Here is a 16,467-nt window from a genome sequence, read left to right as displayed (position 1 = left end):
GGGCTTAGCACGCAGGCAGCCTTCCAGCCCTTCCACTTACACTCTCTCGTTTAAATCATTTGCTCTCTGGAGCCAGGGGCCAGCTGGCCTTTGTGAGCTGAGCTGAATGTGACAGTGACGTGTGGCCTTTGCGCCTGGGAATGTTGGGGCTCAGCCCAGGATACTCTTGCTTTTGGGGTAGATCTCCTGGCTCCAGCTCTTGCAGAGAATATCGGAGAGTTCACGGAGGCAGAGTCTCCGTGAGAGGACTCTAAAACTAGGTGGCAGCAGAGCCAGGCGTGTGGGCCTACCAAGCAAATGGGGGGATGGAGATTCCTCAAGCTGGCGAGATGCTGTGGGTCTGTACCCACTCCAGTGCATGTACCTGATCCTCCAGGCCCTTCTCTGGCCATCACAGTGAGGAGTGGGGTATCACCCTTTCGGGGGGGCCTTCCCTGAAGCCAGGGTGGCTAGGTTCCCGCTAAGCATCTGGTCTCTCTTCCATGGGCTTGTGAGTTCCTACTGACAGAGACTGCTAAGTATCTTTGCTTGCTCACTCACTCTGCTGCCTGGGATTGGTGGAAAACCTCTCTGAGGCTCCCATTTCTCATCTGTGAAATGGGCATAAGGACCTGCCTACAGCATGTTGTGGGGATTACATCTGGTGATGAGGCCATGTGCTCCCACAGCACACCTGGAATGTGCACGGGGAAAGGGAACGTTCGCCACGTCAGCCTCTCATCTTGTCTGTATCCTTGCCATGCCACAGCGTTGACCCTCATGAGGTGCCAGGCGCTCTTTTTCAGATGAATTACTGACTTACCGTGGTGTGCCATTCAGCAGCCCCTGGAGCTGGGTGAGCCAGTGGGAGTGTTCTGGTCTTTTAGATGAAGCACCTAGGTGCGGGGGCACATGGCTTGCTGGCAGACTAGTGCCTCCCATCCCCCTGTTCAGTCTAGATCCACAGGGTCCTTGGCAAGTCACCTCAGACCTAGGCTACAGGTATCCAGGCATCCTCTGTGAGCTGCTGCCCATCAGTGGGCACCGACCTGAGGAAGCCCAGAGCATGAGGTCCCAGCTGTGGGCCCCCCAACCGACCTCCTGCTGCTGTCAGAACTAAGCCCAGCTTGTTCCATGCCTGCTGGGCATCCCCTTCTTGGAGTTCTCTGGGCCTGCCTCCTCCCTGCTCACCAGGCTGCCCTGTCTATGCCTGGGGCTCCCAGCTCTTCTTGCTGTGGGCCTGTATTGTGATGGTCCTTCTGTGAAAATGTCCCTCACATGGCTGGCCTCTTACCCATTTTGGGTCTCCAGTTGCTGCCCCACCCCACGGAGGCAGGGACTGCCCTGCTCACAGGAGTTTCCTGCCATCATTTTCCTGGCAGACCATTGACATAGCTGTAGTATCCTCCTCCCCAGCCTCCAAGCCAGTGGTTGGTACCCTGTCCACTCATCCTCCTCCACAAGCCAACCACCCAAGAAACTTTGCTGAACAGAGGAAAGTGTAGTGTGTGTGTTTGCTGAGACGGGGAGGCTAAGGCAGTGAAGGCCTGCCCACCCCACCCCGCTGGCCTGCTACCCCAACTCGAGCCCTCGCTCCACCCCACAGCACCGGCAGCTGCTGAAGGACAGTTTCATGGTGGAGCTGGTGGAGGGGGCCCGCAAGCTGCGCCACGTCTTCCTGTTCACTGACCTGCTCCTCTGTACCAAGCTCAAGAAGCAGAGTGGAGGGTGAGTGACCACAGGGCACCCATCCCACTGTGTGGGGAGGATCTTGGGGCCAGTGGAGGGGAACAGGGCTGGTTTCATAGATGAAAGAAACCTAGCTTTTTTTTTTCCCCTTGTGCAGTGAGGCTGAAAAATTTGATAACTGTGTGGCCAGATCACTTTGAGTTACGTTGTTTCCAGCTGGCTGTGATGCCAGGCTCAGGGTTAAAGGACAGGGTTAAACTCCTAGGGTTAACAACCTGGGGATGGTCTAGGTCAGGATCAGTGACTGCCCTGTCACCTCCTAGAGAGTGGAAGGGGAACCCACCTGATGGGGTACTATTGGGAGACTGTCACGTCATGACCCAGGAAGAGAAAGTGACAGTTCAGGGAGCTGCAGGGTCTGGTGAAGGCTGGCAAGTGAGTGAACAGGGGGTGGCATCACTAAACCATTCCTGTACTTGGTCTCCCCAGACCTGGTAAGAGCTACTAGATTATTCTCAGCCTAGGCTGCAACCCACCTCCCCCAACACACACACACGCGCGTGCGCACGTGCACACACACACTCTCCTCCTCCTCCTCCTCTTGGAGATCAGACCACTCGTTGTACCAGCTGGAATGGAAGAAAGAAGTCATGTTGGGAAAAATTAGAACTGGGTTATTTCCCCTTTTCTGCCATTACCGTACTGAGCAGGTTTAAACAGCCACCTCAGAAGAGAGCCTCAGTTTCCCCTTCTGAGGCAGTGGATTACCTGGTAGATCTGTAGCCTCTCAAACTCTACAGCTCTGGGGGTATCTGCAGTCCTGTCCGTGAGGCCCCTGCTGTGCTCCAATGTCAGGGAACCTGTGAGCCACTACCATCAACCCAGGATATGGTGGATCAGGCCTAAGTCACGCATGCAGAGTGTGCATTTCTAGGGGCTATCAGGGCTGAGGGCTGGGTCACCAGTGTCTGCCGATGGCCTTATGCCAGCCTGTCTCATGGACCACAAGCGAGGTTTTAAGGTCATGTAAACTGCAAGCCTCAAACTTAGGCTTTTCCAGCTCCTGAGAATGGTGATGTTTAGCAAAGGAAAACAGTCAGTGTGTTAATGTGCTGTTTCCTCACCCAGCAAAACCCAGCAGTATGACTGCAAGTGGTACATCCCCCTCACGGATCTCAGCTTCCAGACGGTGGATGAGTCGGAGGCGGCTCCCAACATCCCCCTGGTGCTGGACGAGGAGCTGGATGCCATGAAGATCAAGATATCCCAGATCAAGAATGATATCCAGAGAGAGAAGGTGAGACCAGTTGGGAAGGAGCAAGGCTAGGCTCTGCAGCCTGCGTGGCATCAACCCATTGCATATGAGTATCTGGGTACCTGACCCACTTCTGGCATCTGGGACCAGCTGGGAGCCCTACGAGCCTGCTGTCAGGCCTGGAGCCAGCCATCCAGCACATGGGATGCAGGAGGTGCCTGGCTACATCGATGGGCAGAGAGTCCCAAATAGGGGGATCAGCCCCTCTAGGTGTTTTGGACTGCCCTGGGCAGCTGCCTGGTTGTTTCTGGAAATATTTACAAGACTTGAGGAACAGTGCCCAGCCAGAGCAGGCACCATGCCGTGGCCACAGGCAAAGTCGGTCCCCAGGAGATAGGGCTTCAGCTCAGGGCTGCCCAGCTGAGATGGGCTTAGCAGGATGGGCTCTTGCCCTCCCGCACCTGCTGGCCTCTGCACTGCAAACCATGCAGGCTAAGGAAGGCTCTGGGAGCAGTGGGGATGAGACAGGCAGGAGGGGGTAGCTCTGGGCCCCCAGAATGAGAACATGACCATGTGGCCTCTCCCAACAGAGGGCAAACAAGGGCAGCAAGGCCATCGAGCGGCTGAAGAAGAAGCTGTCGGAGCAGGAGTCGCTGCTCCTGCTCATGTCCCCCAGCATGGCCTTCAGAGTACACAGCCGCAATGGCAAGGTGAGCACCCACCGCAGTCCCGCTGCCTGTGCCCCCTGGCTCCTGTGCAGCCTCGACAACAGCAGCCCTTTTCCTCTGGGGTGCATTCACGTGCCAAGAGGGGCCGGTTTGGTGTAGCACACCTAGGCCCGTGTATTCCTCTAACCTGGGCCTCGGGCTGAAGCCCCCAAATTGACTGGTAGCTGGGAGATAGCAGGGTCTCCAACAAGTGAACAGGGAGGGGGGGTTCGCACGTTTGTGCAGACCCAGCCCTCGGTACAGGGATTCTGTCCAGGGACCTTGTGGGCCTGACAGGTACCTTCTCTCCTGATCTGGTTCCTGGTGCTGTCTGGAGCCCGGGCCTCTCCCTCTGTGGGCATCACACAGCTGTCAGTGTGCAGCCTAGAGGGGCAGCTGGTGGGTTCTGTGGGAGCCTTGTCTCTGAGACACAGCTCGGGGCTTGTGTGTTGGACGCAAGGTGGCCTGGGTGGCATCGGCCCTCACCTCTGCAGATCCCACCTGCTAACCTTCTCTGTGGCTCTAAGCCACAACGTTTCCTGCCCTGGCCTAGGCAGTCCAGGCAGGGGGCTAGTGCCAGAGGCGGAGCTGCACAGGGCACGGGATCTGTGGCCCAGAGCCTAGCTGGCGGGAAGGGTAGAGAGTGCCAGAAGCACAAGCCAAGCTGTGAGCACACTCAACCACCAGGCTCCTGCTGGCCCCTGGCACCAAGGTACATGTGCCCTGGAGGGGTGTACTGCAGGACTCCACGTGGCCAGTGACAGGGAGCGGTGCCTGAGCCAGAGTGGAGGCAACCAGAGTGTATTCTCCTTCTCGCCCCCCAGAGTTACACATTCCTCATCTCATCTGACTATGAGCGTGCTGAGTGGAGGGAGAACATCCGAGAGCAGCAGAAGAAGTGTAAGTGGCATCTGCATGAGAGACCTAGAACCTCAGGGCTGGATATTCATCTCCTCCTGGGGTTTCAAGCCTTTTCTTTCTTCCCAAGGGGCTGGGCGGCAGTGTTCTTATCTGACTGAGATGCTATGTGGAACTCTGATTCAGAAAATGTATTGGACAGGAGGTCTTCCTGGGGCCCTGCCCTCTCTGCCCCTTTCCTAGGCCCTCCCCCACGTTCCTTGTGCACCACTCCCACCTGCTTTCTGACCTTCCTGTGAACTCTCCATCTCTTGCAATGCCTTCCCTAAATTCCCCATCTGCCTCCTGAAACTCCCTATCATGACACTGACCTACCCCCCGTAGCCCCCTGTGCCTTTTTCTGCCCCACCCAGGCTTTCCCCACCCCCTAGCAGGTGCTGATGCCAAAGGGGCCCTTGGCTGGACCTGTTTGGGCAGCCACACGGTGCTGGCCCCACTCCCTGCCCAAGGAGCCAGCACCTGATCACCCTTAGGAGAGGGTGCTCCCTCCTCTCTGGAATGATCCAGTCCCTGGGTGCTTCCCTCTCTTAGCAGTTGTCTCCTTCTCCTGAGCTCAGAGCTGCCCCTGGTCCTGTCAGACAGTCTTCAGACAGGTGGGCAGGCAGGCTCTGCTGAAAGTCCTGGGGTATAGCTGCTTGGGTCCCTCCTCTGCACACCAGCTGTATGATTCTAGATTCCTGAGCCATCCTGGCTCAGAGGTTCCGAGGTGCGCTGTGTGTGCCACTGTTCTGAGAGTGCCTGCAGAGAGAGCCAGGCGGGGAGCACTGTGTCCCAGCTCGGCTGGGAGCGCCTCACACGTCCACCCTGTCCTGAGCTCCTGTCCTCCCAGGCTTATCATCCTTCCTCTGCTGAGCCATTTCCCCCCTGCATCCTGGGGCACAGGGTCTTCCTGGCAGCGCTGATGGCTGATGCCTGCCACTCGCCCATGCTCATGTCCCGGGGTTCAGACCCCAACCATTTGCAGCATGGCAGCGTCTATTCCCTGCTCAGTGCTGTAATGGAAGTAAGCTCCTTTTCCTTGCCTGGTGGAGAGACGAGTGCCCTCGTTAGCAAAGTGCAGGGCAAGGCTATGGCGGGTCTCTGTGTGGGGATGCCCCACGGGAAAATGCTCCAGGTCACCCTCTCACAGTTGCCCTGTTCTCAGGTAGCATGCCAGCTCTTGGATTTGCAAGCCTTACGCTAATGTGTCCTGCCCCCTCAGCCCAGCCTTGGCCAAGGCCACGCCTTGCTTGGCCACTTACCAGCTCCTCCCTTGGGAGCAGGTCGCCACCTCCTGGCCACCACCGCTCATCACTAGCGTGCGGGGAAGGTCCTGGGCAGGGCCATCAGAGGATACCCTCCGAGTGTCCCCAGGGGTCCGAGGAGCCGTGCAGACTGGTTGATACACCTGGGTTCTGCCCTCTCAGGTTTCAAAAGCTTCTCCCTAACATCTGTGGAGCTGCAGATGCTGACCAATTCGTGTGTCAAACTTCAGACCGTCCACAGCATTCCACTGACCATCAACAAAGAAGGTGGGCTGTCCTCCCAAGGGCTGCTGTCCCTTTCTGATGTCAGCACTGTGTTTGGGGCCATGAGGTTCTCGAAGGAATGTGTGTGCTGCTTAGGGCCTCTTGGCCTTCCCAGGAGTTGATGGGATGGGTCAGGGCTGGTCTGTCCCCAGCTACTGGGTGGTTGAGGAGACCCATAGCTTTGTGCTGGTCACACGACACATTTCAGACCCTCTGGGCTCTGGGTCTGGTCCCACTCCCCTGTGCCCTCAGCCAGCTGCCTCCCACCCACACCTTTGGTCATGGTGCATTTTGTGTTCATTTGCACACACACTGTGTACACTCATTTCCACTCACAGGTATATATACTTGTTCACATGCACACACACGCACAACATCCATATCACATGCCACCCCTCCCCTTTTCTGTCCTGGGAACCTTATTATGTTTCAGCTCAGTCATTGGTCTGCCCATGTTGTGAACCCAACTCAGATCCCAGGGTCCCTGAGACAGTGGATAGGTTTCTGGTTCGTGACATCACCCAGCCCCGTGCTGAGCAAATGGCAGTCACATGGTGCTCCCCTGCAGATTGATGTTTGAAGCGAGTGCATCACATGCCTCCCTCTCTCAGGAGCACAGATACTCACCTCTTTGCTCTCTTGCACAGATGATGAATCTCCAGGGCTGTACGGGTTCTTGAATGTCATCGTCCACTCCGCCACCGGCTTTAAGCAGAGTTCAAGTAAGTGGCTGGTTTGGGGAGGAAGGTGGCAGGGCCCTGAGCTGGAAGCTGCAAGGAGCCAGGGTCATGGCTCAAATTATCATCAGATGCCTTCGACCCTTAACGCTGTGAGGTCCTGTGCAAGTTGACACCCAGCGCAGACTGTTGGGTGTATCTGGTCTCTGGACCAGATGTGTGAGTCGCTGAGTTGCCCCCTGCAGGCGGGTCTTGTAATTTCAGGCACTGGAGTCCGCTTCAGACAGGAAAATGCAGTCTGGGTTCCAAGCTCTGGGCTGCGGGTAGCAGCGCCTTGACTCAGCCAGCAGAGTAGATCTGGCTGCTGACAGCTAAATGGATACCGTTTTCCTCCCACCCCTCTGAGGCTGGGAGCGCCTCTCAGCTGCCCAAGGTCTCAGAGCAGTGGGGGCTGGTTGCATTGCAGTCCAGGGCAGCACATGCTCCATCCCCCAGCAGGCCACCTCCACGCAAGCCCTTGGGGCCCCTTGTAGGAGGACACAGGTCAGTGTGCTGCTGACCTTTCCCACCGATGCTGCAAAACTGAACAAGACATCGCCAACAAGCCAGCCTAGAAGACAATATTTACTAACCATATCTATGTATGCAATATGGGACTTGTATTCAGTGCATTTAGAGAACTTTTAGAAACTCAGTGTGAAGGAGACAACCCAGTTTTTAAAAATGAGCAAAAGATTTGAATAGACACTTTACCAAAGAAATACAAGTAGCTAATTAGCACATGAAAAGATGCTTGTGGTTGTAGAGAAATGTAAATTAAAACCACAGTGAGATCCCACTTCACACCCCCCCAGGATAGTGATAATCAAAAAGCTGCACAGTGGTGCTTGCTTTGGCAGCACATATACAAAAAGGTGCACAGTGACAAACGTCAATGGGGATGTGGAGCAGTTGGAACCCTCAGATGCTCCGCCGGTGGGGATGTGAAATGGTTTGGTCACCCTGGAAGATAGTTACACAGTTTCTTTCTTTTTTTTTTTTTCTTTTTTAAGGTTTTATTTATTTATTTATGAGAGACACAGGGAGAGAGACAGAGACACAGGCAGAGGGAGAAGCAGGTTCCATGCAGGGAACCCGATATGGGACTCGATCCTAGGACCCTGGGATCACGATCCAAGCCAAAGGCAGGTGCTCAACCACTGAGCTACCCAGGCACCCAGTTTCAGTTTCTTAAAAAGCTAAACACGCCCTTACCATGTGACCCAGCAGTCCTGCTTTTAAGTATTCACTCTAGAGAGATGAGATCATGTTCACATAAAGACTTGGATGTACATGATAAACACCCCATGTTCATCCACAGGACAGAGGGCCACTCAGCGTTAGAAAGGTACAGAGTCCTGATACAGGCATTCATTCACAGGGATGAATCTAAGAAGAATGATTCCTAACAAAAGACACCCAATTGAAAAGACTATATGTTGTACATTCCACGTGTCTGAAATTTCTAGAGAAGGCAAAATTTGGAGACAGCCTGGCGGGGGTTCCTTGGGCTCAGGCTGGGAGAAGATTGACCACAGTTGAACCCAAGGGGTCTTTCTCGGAAGAGGGCAGTGTCCTGAAACAGTGGCCGTGCTGTTCAAACAAGTATTTAAGTTTACATCCTCAAAGGTATGACAGATAGATTATACAGTATGCATATTATACCCCCATAAAATCATCACCTAGAAATAATTGTCCCCCTGGGCACACCTGTCCACGTCCCTCTCACATAAATGCTAGAGTTTTGAGGGTTCCATATGGGCCTTCTTCCCTCACTGCCTATACTCCCTCCTTCCCACACCCAGAGACCTTTCCATCAACAGCACAGATGATGCCTGGCACTGCCTCTCCATCCCCACTTGGCTCTCCTGGCTCCGCTCTGTTACCTTTCCATCTGTGTCCTCAACATCCCATGGTCTGAACTCCACATCCCCCAAGTAAACCTAGCACTTGGGCTAGGTTTCTTCTCGTTTGTGTCCCTATGAGAAGTACCACCCTCTGCCCCATGGCAGGGTTAAAAAGCACTGTCTGGTCTACTGGCCACATCAGTAAGATGACATTCTCCATCAGTGGAGTTTCCTGGTCACCTCTGGCCATCTGCCACATCCTTCATCCAGCCCCTGGCCTTGGCCTCCTCCCTGGTCCCTACCCCTACTCCCCCTGCACCCCACAGTTCTCCAGCCCAGAGCTGCTTTCAGTGCCCTGGCCTGGCCTGCAGCACCCTTGGCCCCAACTAACCTGGTAAACTCCCAACTACGCAGGTGGTAGTAGGCACCTCCCCCGACCGACACCCCCCCACCCCCCCCCACCCCGTGTATGCATCATCCTTCTGGCGGTGATGGCACATTCACCTCTGTCCAGGTCACAGCCATAGGGCTCTGCTCACATAGAGGCTCTAGCCAGGGCTTGTCAGGGAGCAAGTGAACACATACATGTTCTGAGAGGTGCTGGTTCGGCGGCACCATGGGGCAGAATCATTGTGTGAGGTGCCGGGTCTTGTGCTGGCCTCTGGTGTATCATTTTATTTTAAAAAGAAAAGACTCTTTTTTTTTCTGATTTTGAAAATGTCAGGAAACAAGAATTCCTGTCCCCTTCAGGGGTCCTTCCAGCTGGACTAAGACTCAGATAGACATGAGACCAACTAACAGGAGAAAATTTCGTTTAATAACATACACACAAGGGACGCCTGAGTGGCTCAGTGGTCAAGCATCCACCTTCAGTTCGGGTCGTGATCCCAGGGTCCTGGGATCAAGTCCCACATCAGGCTCCTCACAAAGAGCCTGCTTCTCCCTCTGCCGCTCTCTGTGTCTCTCGTGAATAAGTAAATAAAATAAAAATAGCGTACCCACAGGGAATCCACATGGGCATGGAAATTACACAGCTAGTCAGGTAAAATGAGGTATACATGTCATTTTGAACTAAGGAGAAAGGGGGCAGAAGTCTAGGACTAAAGAGGAAAGGAATGCACGTCACAGAGCAATAGAACAGATGGGCCATTCGGATAAAATTTGTATCTCTGCTCGTAACCTTTATTTTGGGAAAGACCCCCGCCCCCAATCTAGATTCTTCTATATAGTTAAGAGAAGGGCAGGTTTCTCTACAGCCCATAGAGTCTTGACTGCCTTCAGCCCAGAATAATCTCATGTCACAGTGGCCTATCTTGGGGCAGCCTGCCCTGGGTCCCCTACACAAAAAAACCCTACTCTCAGATAATGCAGGTAACGTGGAAAAGCATGGTCACCATCCCTGTGTCTCCCTTCCGCAGATCTGTACTGCACTCTGGAGGTGGACTCCTTTGGTTATTTTGTGAATAAAGCCAAGACACGTGTTTACAGAGACACAGCTGAGCCCAACTGGAACGAGGTGAGGTACTACTGCCAGGCACATCTCTAATGCTGGCCCTGGCCGGCAGGCCAGGATCTTGTCGTGGGGAGAATCTGAATGTATAAACCCATCCCAGCCAGCCTCCGCCTCAGCCCCTACCCCTGCCCCCGCCTCCACCCCTGCCCCCCCCCCCCCGGGGGCGGGGGCTCCCTGATAGCTTCCCCCCTGCAGGCGCAGCTGCCAGCATTCCACCAGCATTCCGGGAATCTCCTGGGAGGAGAGGGAGGCTAGTCCAAGAGATTTTATCTCTGTGTTCCTGAGAATCCAACCCTGCATCACAAAGAAACAGCCTATTTTGCTGGAGAAACTTAAAAGGGCTTTTTGTGCTGCCTTTGTTATTTTTTAGTGTTTACGTGGTAAGTTTCCTTAGCGTTTTTTTCCTTGGAAGTTGGAATGAACCCTGTGGCCCTCTTGGTTTCTGGAAGCCCGGGGCTCTGCTAGCAAGGCCTAGGGTAGGGACCCTATTTGCCTGTCCAGGCTGTTGGGTTTGTATGGTTTGCTGCTCTGTTTTCCTTCACTGTGGAGAGCTGTTGTGTTAACTCACTTACCGTCTCGCCCTGAGCTTTTGGGAGCAGGGGAATATTACAGAGTGGCCAATATTGGTGAAGTCCCCAGATAAGTGAGAATGCCATTTTCCGGTTTCTAGAGCAGCTGTGGCCCTCAAAGGCCTGATGCTTAAGGATATGGGTAGGGGCACACCACCCACTCCTCTACAAGAGCAGCAGCTCAGGCCCACCTGGCTGCCTAGTCCACCTTAGGTCATGTATGGTAGTTGGGTCGTGGGCCAGCACCCAGCTCTCCTTTCTTGACATGCACTGCTCTGATCATCAGACTCGCTGCCTCAGTAGAACTGGGGTCTGAGGAGTCCATAGGATTGCCCAGTCATTATAGTTCTGGGTGTCACTGCAGAAAGGGTGGTGGCTGTGGTGGCAAGGGAGCAGCACAACCAGATGGAGCCATTAAGGGCTTTGTAGAGAGCAAGAAGGCCTGACTGACAGGGAGGGGTTCTGGACACAGTGCAAAGGGTCTGGGTGCAAGCCAGCAGTGGAGGCTCAAGGAACCAGGGCACGGAGGCTCCCAGACCAGCAGATCACCTGGTGGCCGGCCTGGGTGTGCCTCTGGATCATCCAGGAGTGTTCCATGTTCTTTCACCTGGGCCCTTCCCAGCCCCATGCAGGCTCAGAAATCCCTCCTTTTTTTCCATCACCCTCTTTCCATTTCCCCACCATGAACCTGTGTCTGCAAAAGCACTGGTGTGAAATGCAGAATTTACTGAAGATATCCTGGGGTGATGGAGGAGAAAGCGAACACCACACATCCCACAGCAGACAACTCGAAAGCCTACAGGAGCAGTTCTTTCCTCTCCTATATCACCTCACTGGGTTGATTTTTTTTTTTTCTTTTCCAATAGGCTTATTGTTTAGAGCAGCTTTAGGTTCGCAGCTCTAGGTCCAGAGCAGAAAGGACAGAGATTTCCCATATACTCACTGTCCCCGAACATGCACAGCCTCCCCCACCAATCAGTGATCCCATACGCTACATCATTATCACCTAAAGTCCATAGAATATCTGCATTTGTAAGCACCACCCCTGAGCTTCTGATGCAGGTGGCATGGGGACTGCCCTTTGACATACTGATTTAGGGAGTTTGGATTACATGTGAGAGGCATTCAGAGCTTCCAGAAGCATCCACTGTCCACAATGGGATGCTCACAGGAAAGTAGCTTCTGAGGATCTTCGTCACGGAACAAAAGTGGAGAGGGTCTCCAGGTTCTTTCTGGGGCAGCAAGGAAGCCGTTGGACCTGTCTACTAATGAGGGGCTTTCCTTTTTTTCTTGGGGCTTCAGGAATTTGAGATCGAGCTAGAAGGCTCCCAGACCTTGAGGATACTGTGCTATGAAAAATGTTACAACAAAACGAAGATCACCAAGGAAGATGGCGAAAGCACAGACAGGATCATGGGGAAGGGCCAGGTCCAGGTGAGGCTGCCACCCTCCTCTGTCCCCCCACCTCCGACACACCCTCGTACACCTGCCCCTGGACCCCCTCCCACACCTCCTCCTGATGCTCCAAGTTCTTTCCCCAGTTCACCTTCTGGAATACTGAAATGGCCTGGCTCCAGGGGTTGGGGGCACATACCCTGGACTTAGCGAGGGGACCTTCACAGGGCTTTCCTGCCCCTCTCTGTGTTGGAGTATCTGTTATGCCCCATCTTATCCCCAAAGGAAGTTCAACTAGACTTGTTCTTGCATCAGGGGCCTCAGTTCCTCCATGGCTTGTAGTCTGTTGCCTCACCTCTGCAATTCTGTGCCCCACTCTGGGGAGGCCCTGATAGCCATGTGCCCTACAGGCATCTTACCAGACCCAGCTGAGCGGGCTCCTCCCCTGGGGGTGGGCACTGGCTGCTCTCTGACCCTCAAACCCACTGGTAAAGACTCCAGCAGGAGTGGCTGGGGATTCCAGGTAGCCAAGAGAGTAGGCCGCTCTCCACCAAGGCCCACCTCCCTCCCTCCCCTGAGGGCAGGAAGTCAAATCCTTTCCTGCTGAAACACTGAGCTGCAGGGTTGAAGGAAAGGGAGGGTGACTCACTCCTGTGTAATTTTATCTTAATGGGATAGTGGGGAGCCAAAAGCTCACCTTTCAAATTTTTTTTATTTATTTATGATAGTCACAGAGAGAGGAGAGAGAGAGAGAGAGAGAGAGAGGGGCAGAGACACAGGCAGAGGGAGAAGCAGGCTCCATGCACCGGGAGCCCAATGTGGGATTCGATCCCGGGTCTCCAGGATCGTGCCCCGGGCCAAAGGCAGGCGCCAAACCGCTGCACCACCCAGGGATCCCAAGCTCACCTTTCAAATGAGCAAGGCCTCACTTAGGTTAGGCGGGCTTCAGACCCCCCTCTCTGTTTTGCCAGATTCTCAGGTCTTAGTTCCCCAGGTTTACACAGCTGCCTGTTTTCCCACCCTGGAAGCTTATTTGGGAATTCAGTGGCTCAGGGCCTCCAGGGACCCATTCCCACCCTGTACCTTGAGACCAAGTCTAAAAGTAAAAATGCTTCTCTGAACACCTTGTACCTGCTCCCCCCCAGCAGACACCACCCAGAAAGTGGAAGGACACACCCACCATATAAAGATTGGCCTGGGGGGGGGGTGTGAAGCTGATGAAATCCTACACCCCACACCCCACACCCTCCCAGGAGAACAGGCCCAGGGCCTTTAGCCACCCCCACAGACAGGACCTGGGGCTGGACTCTCCCAAGGTCCAGGGTAGGACCTGCCTGGGGTAACACTCATGTGAATCCACATTGGGGTACACATGGGGATCAGTGGGGCAGCCTTGCCCAGCATAAGGAAAACAGGATTCTTAGCCCCTCTCTTGGATGGTATAACCCTGGGCGCAGGAGTTCCTGAGCAGACCAGGTTCAGCCACTCGCCACTAATAAAATCCAAAGGCAGAGAGACCAAAGGTGGTAAGAAAGAAAGGGGTTTATTTCAGTGAGGCCACCACCAGGAAGACAGCGGGCTAGCGTCTCAAAGACTGACTCCAAAGTGCTAAAAATACTTGTAGGTTTATAGAAGGAAAGTGTGGGACAAAGGTCAGTGGGTGCCTGCGAGTGGGCAGTAAAGGTTAGGCGAAGCATTGTCCTGGGGTCAGTCACGTGGGGTCTTGCTGAATTCAGAGCCATCTTCACTAGTTGAGGAGGCAGCCTTAGTTCTCATCATAGGATGCTTTGCCTGCAGGATCTTTTGCCTGAGTTAAGAGATGAGCTGGAAAGAACATAATCAATGAGGAAGTGTGGACCGAGATCGAAATGGAGGTGATTGAAATCCTCTTTCAATGGGCATGGTCTGTGAAGGCCAGTTGCTGGTTCTGGGCCGCTCAGGAGATATCCTGCACCAGGGTCCTACCCGTGGTTTACAAACCTGATATACTGTTGAGCCAGTAGTAGGGTCTTGGTGGTGGAAGAAGCAGAAATGCAAGCCAGTGCCTTTCAGTTGTTGCACTTCTGGGGTCCTATTCAGGGATGCTTGACAAATCAGGTCGCTTCCCCAGCCAGGGTCATGCCCATGAGCTGGGCGTGGGTCCCACCTTGACAGATACGTGTGCCCACTGCGAAGTTGGGGTGATGTCTAGGGGGTGGCTCACACGCTCAGTGTAAACACTCACCACTGTGCAGCTCACATGCGTTGACTCCCCAGTGTCCTTGAGACCCAACCCCGTACTTCCACATAGATGCTGTTCACCTTGGCTTGATAGAGAATCCCATGGGTTGAGTCAGCCACTTCAAGGGGCTCTTCTGCTCTTAATGGACACTCAGGTGTTTTCCAGATCTTGCTGTGTTCCGTAAGCATACTGGTGCTGGACATCTTCAAGGACTGACACGTTTGAGCAGCTACTGGGCGATAGTAACAGACATGTTTGGGCCCTTTGAGTTTTCAGTTCTCTGCTCTGCTGTTCGACAACTGATGTGTTCCCAGTGCTCCCCACCCTCCTCCCTCTCCATGTTTGCATCTGCCCCCAGCCTGGGGTCCCTCCTGCACACCCATACCCTGACTCCAGTCTTGCAGAGAGCCCCAAGGCAGGCTAAGGATACAGATGGATGGTGTCCGGCTCCTTTTTTCAGTCCCTCACATAAGACTAAGGGGAGGCTCAGATTCCACCAACTTTTGACTCAAATCATCCAGATCCTCCAATACTAGAGTCCTGGGGGTGGTGAGATTTGAACCAGGGCCCTGAGCACTGTCATTAGGTAATCAGGGGGTCTCTGGAGAAGAGAAAAGAACAGATACTCATCCTCTTCTTTTATTGTATCAATCTCTCTTTGGAAGCCCTTTGCCATGATACTACTGTATATAAACAAAATATTCCTTTTTTTTTTTTTTTAAGATTTTATTTCTTTATTCACAAGAGCCAGAGAGAGGCAGAGACATAGGCCGAGAGAGAAGCAGGCTCCCCATGGGCAGCCTGATGCAGGACTGGATCCCAGGATCCCGGGATCATGAACTGAGCCAAAGGCAGATGCTCAACCACTGAGCCACCCAGGCACCCCACAAAATATTCCTTTATGAACACAACTGTGCTCAGACGCACTGGGGGTGCCAGGTGAGCACCCTGCCCTGTCTTGGCAAAGAAGAGAGTGGTTGAATTGTGGGGGCTGACGTGGGGCATCACTCCAAGCTCTGGCTGTTCTCTGCCCCTTTCTGCCCTCTGACCCCAGTCTGTGCTTCCCCATGCAGGCGCTCTGAGCGGGGCTCCTTTGCAAAGTCTCCCTTGCTGTTCCTTTTAGTAAGATAAGATAGGACAGGGGTGGAGGACATGGACTATGTTTTTTTTTTTTATTTTTAAGATCTTTTTTATTTATTCATGAGAGACACACAGAGAGAGAGAGAGAGAGAGAGGCAGAGACACAGGCAGAGGGGAAGTATGCAGGAGCCCAACATGGGGATCCCAGGGATCCAGGATCAGGCCCTGGGCTGAAGGTGACGCTAAAGCGCTGAGCCACCTGGGCTGCCCATGAACTCTGTTTAAAAAAAAAAAATTTATACATGACCTCGTTACAACATCAAGGTTGACTGTATTCAGTGGGAGAGAGGTATAGGGCCCACCAGAGTGGCCTTTTGCAGCAGGAGAGAGATGGAGCCCAACTCTGAATCGAACAAGGAGAGAGGGAATTTATAGCCAAGGAGCAGGATCCAGGGGAATCATCAGTTGGAAGGTACTAAAGAGAAAGGTCTGGAGTAAGGGGAGATTCTGACTAAACCCACCTAACGGGCTCCTTGCTGAAAGCAGGCCAGGCAATCAGACATCACCAGGGGTGGTGGGGGTGAGGAGTCTGGTCAGGTGTCAGAGTCATCAGCTCTCAAGAATATCAAGGAGTGGTTTTTGCTAAAATTGGGCTCTTGGGGACATTCCCAAGAAGGAGGTCTGGTTGGAAAACAACCAGAAGAGCCTGACTCGTGTGGCCAGAGGGAGGCTCTTTCCACTCCCTCAGCCCCACTGCCCCTCCTGTGAGCTGGGGCAAGTCATCACTGCCCGGATAAACGTATTTCCTCACATGCAAACTGGGGCCAGGGCCATGGAGCCGAGTGTGGGGGTCTTCAGTGCCACTGCTGCTATTAATTACTCATTGTGGTCGGTGTTAGTGGAGATGGCGGGCTCTGGCTCCACCCCCTCCCTGTCTGCTTCCATGGAGTTGCTGAGTGAGTGGGAAGCATGGCCCCTGAGCCATCATTAGCCAGGAAGGAATCCCAGCATGACACAAGGTCCGTTTGTGATTCACACAGAGTAGGCAGTGGCTGGCCCAGTCCCTGGAG

General features: G+C 53.8%; 1 protein-coding gene across 1 annotated transcript in view; it reads left to right on the top strand.

The window, feature by feature from the left end:
* BCR (BCR activator of RhoGEF and GTPase) overlaps window positions 1-16,467 on the top strand; it is a 124,271-nt gene that overhangs the window by 91,942 nt on the left and 15,862 nt on the right. The window contains exons 9-16 of the mRNA XM_055322060.1: window positions 1,586-1,707; window positions 2,797-2,965; window positions 3,514-3,633; window positions 4,455-4,530; window positions 5,955-6,059; window positions 6,704-6,778; window positions 10,038-10,135; window positions 12,004-12,135. Of these exons, the coding sequence (XP_055178035.1) occupies window positions 1,586-1,707; window positions 2,797-2,965; window positions 3,514-3,633; window positions 4,455-4,530; window positions 5,955-6,059; window positions 6,704-6,778; window positions 10,038-10,135; window positions 12,004-12,135 (897 nt within the window). The remainder of the gene's footprint in view (window positions 1-1,585; window positions 1,708-2,796; window positions 2,966-3,513; window positions 3,634-4,454; window positions 4,531-5,954; window positions 6,060-6,703; window positions 6,779-10,037; window positions 10,136-12,003; window positions 12,136-16,467) is intronic.

Source organism: Nyctereutes procyonoides, unplaced genomic scaffold, assembly GCF_905146905.1.
Source record: "Nyctereutes procyonoides isolate TBG_1078 unplaced genomic scaffold, NYPRO_anot_genome, whole genome shotgun sequence".
In the NCBI taxonomy this organism is placed as follows: Eukaryota; Metazoa; Chordata; class Mammalia; order Carnivora; family Canidae; genus Nyctereutes; species Nyctereutes procyonoides.
Note: the sequence above shows the minus strand (reverse complement) of the source record. Positions and strands in the feature narration are given on the sequence as shown.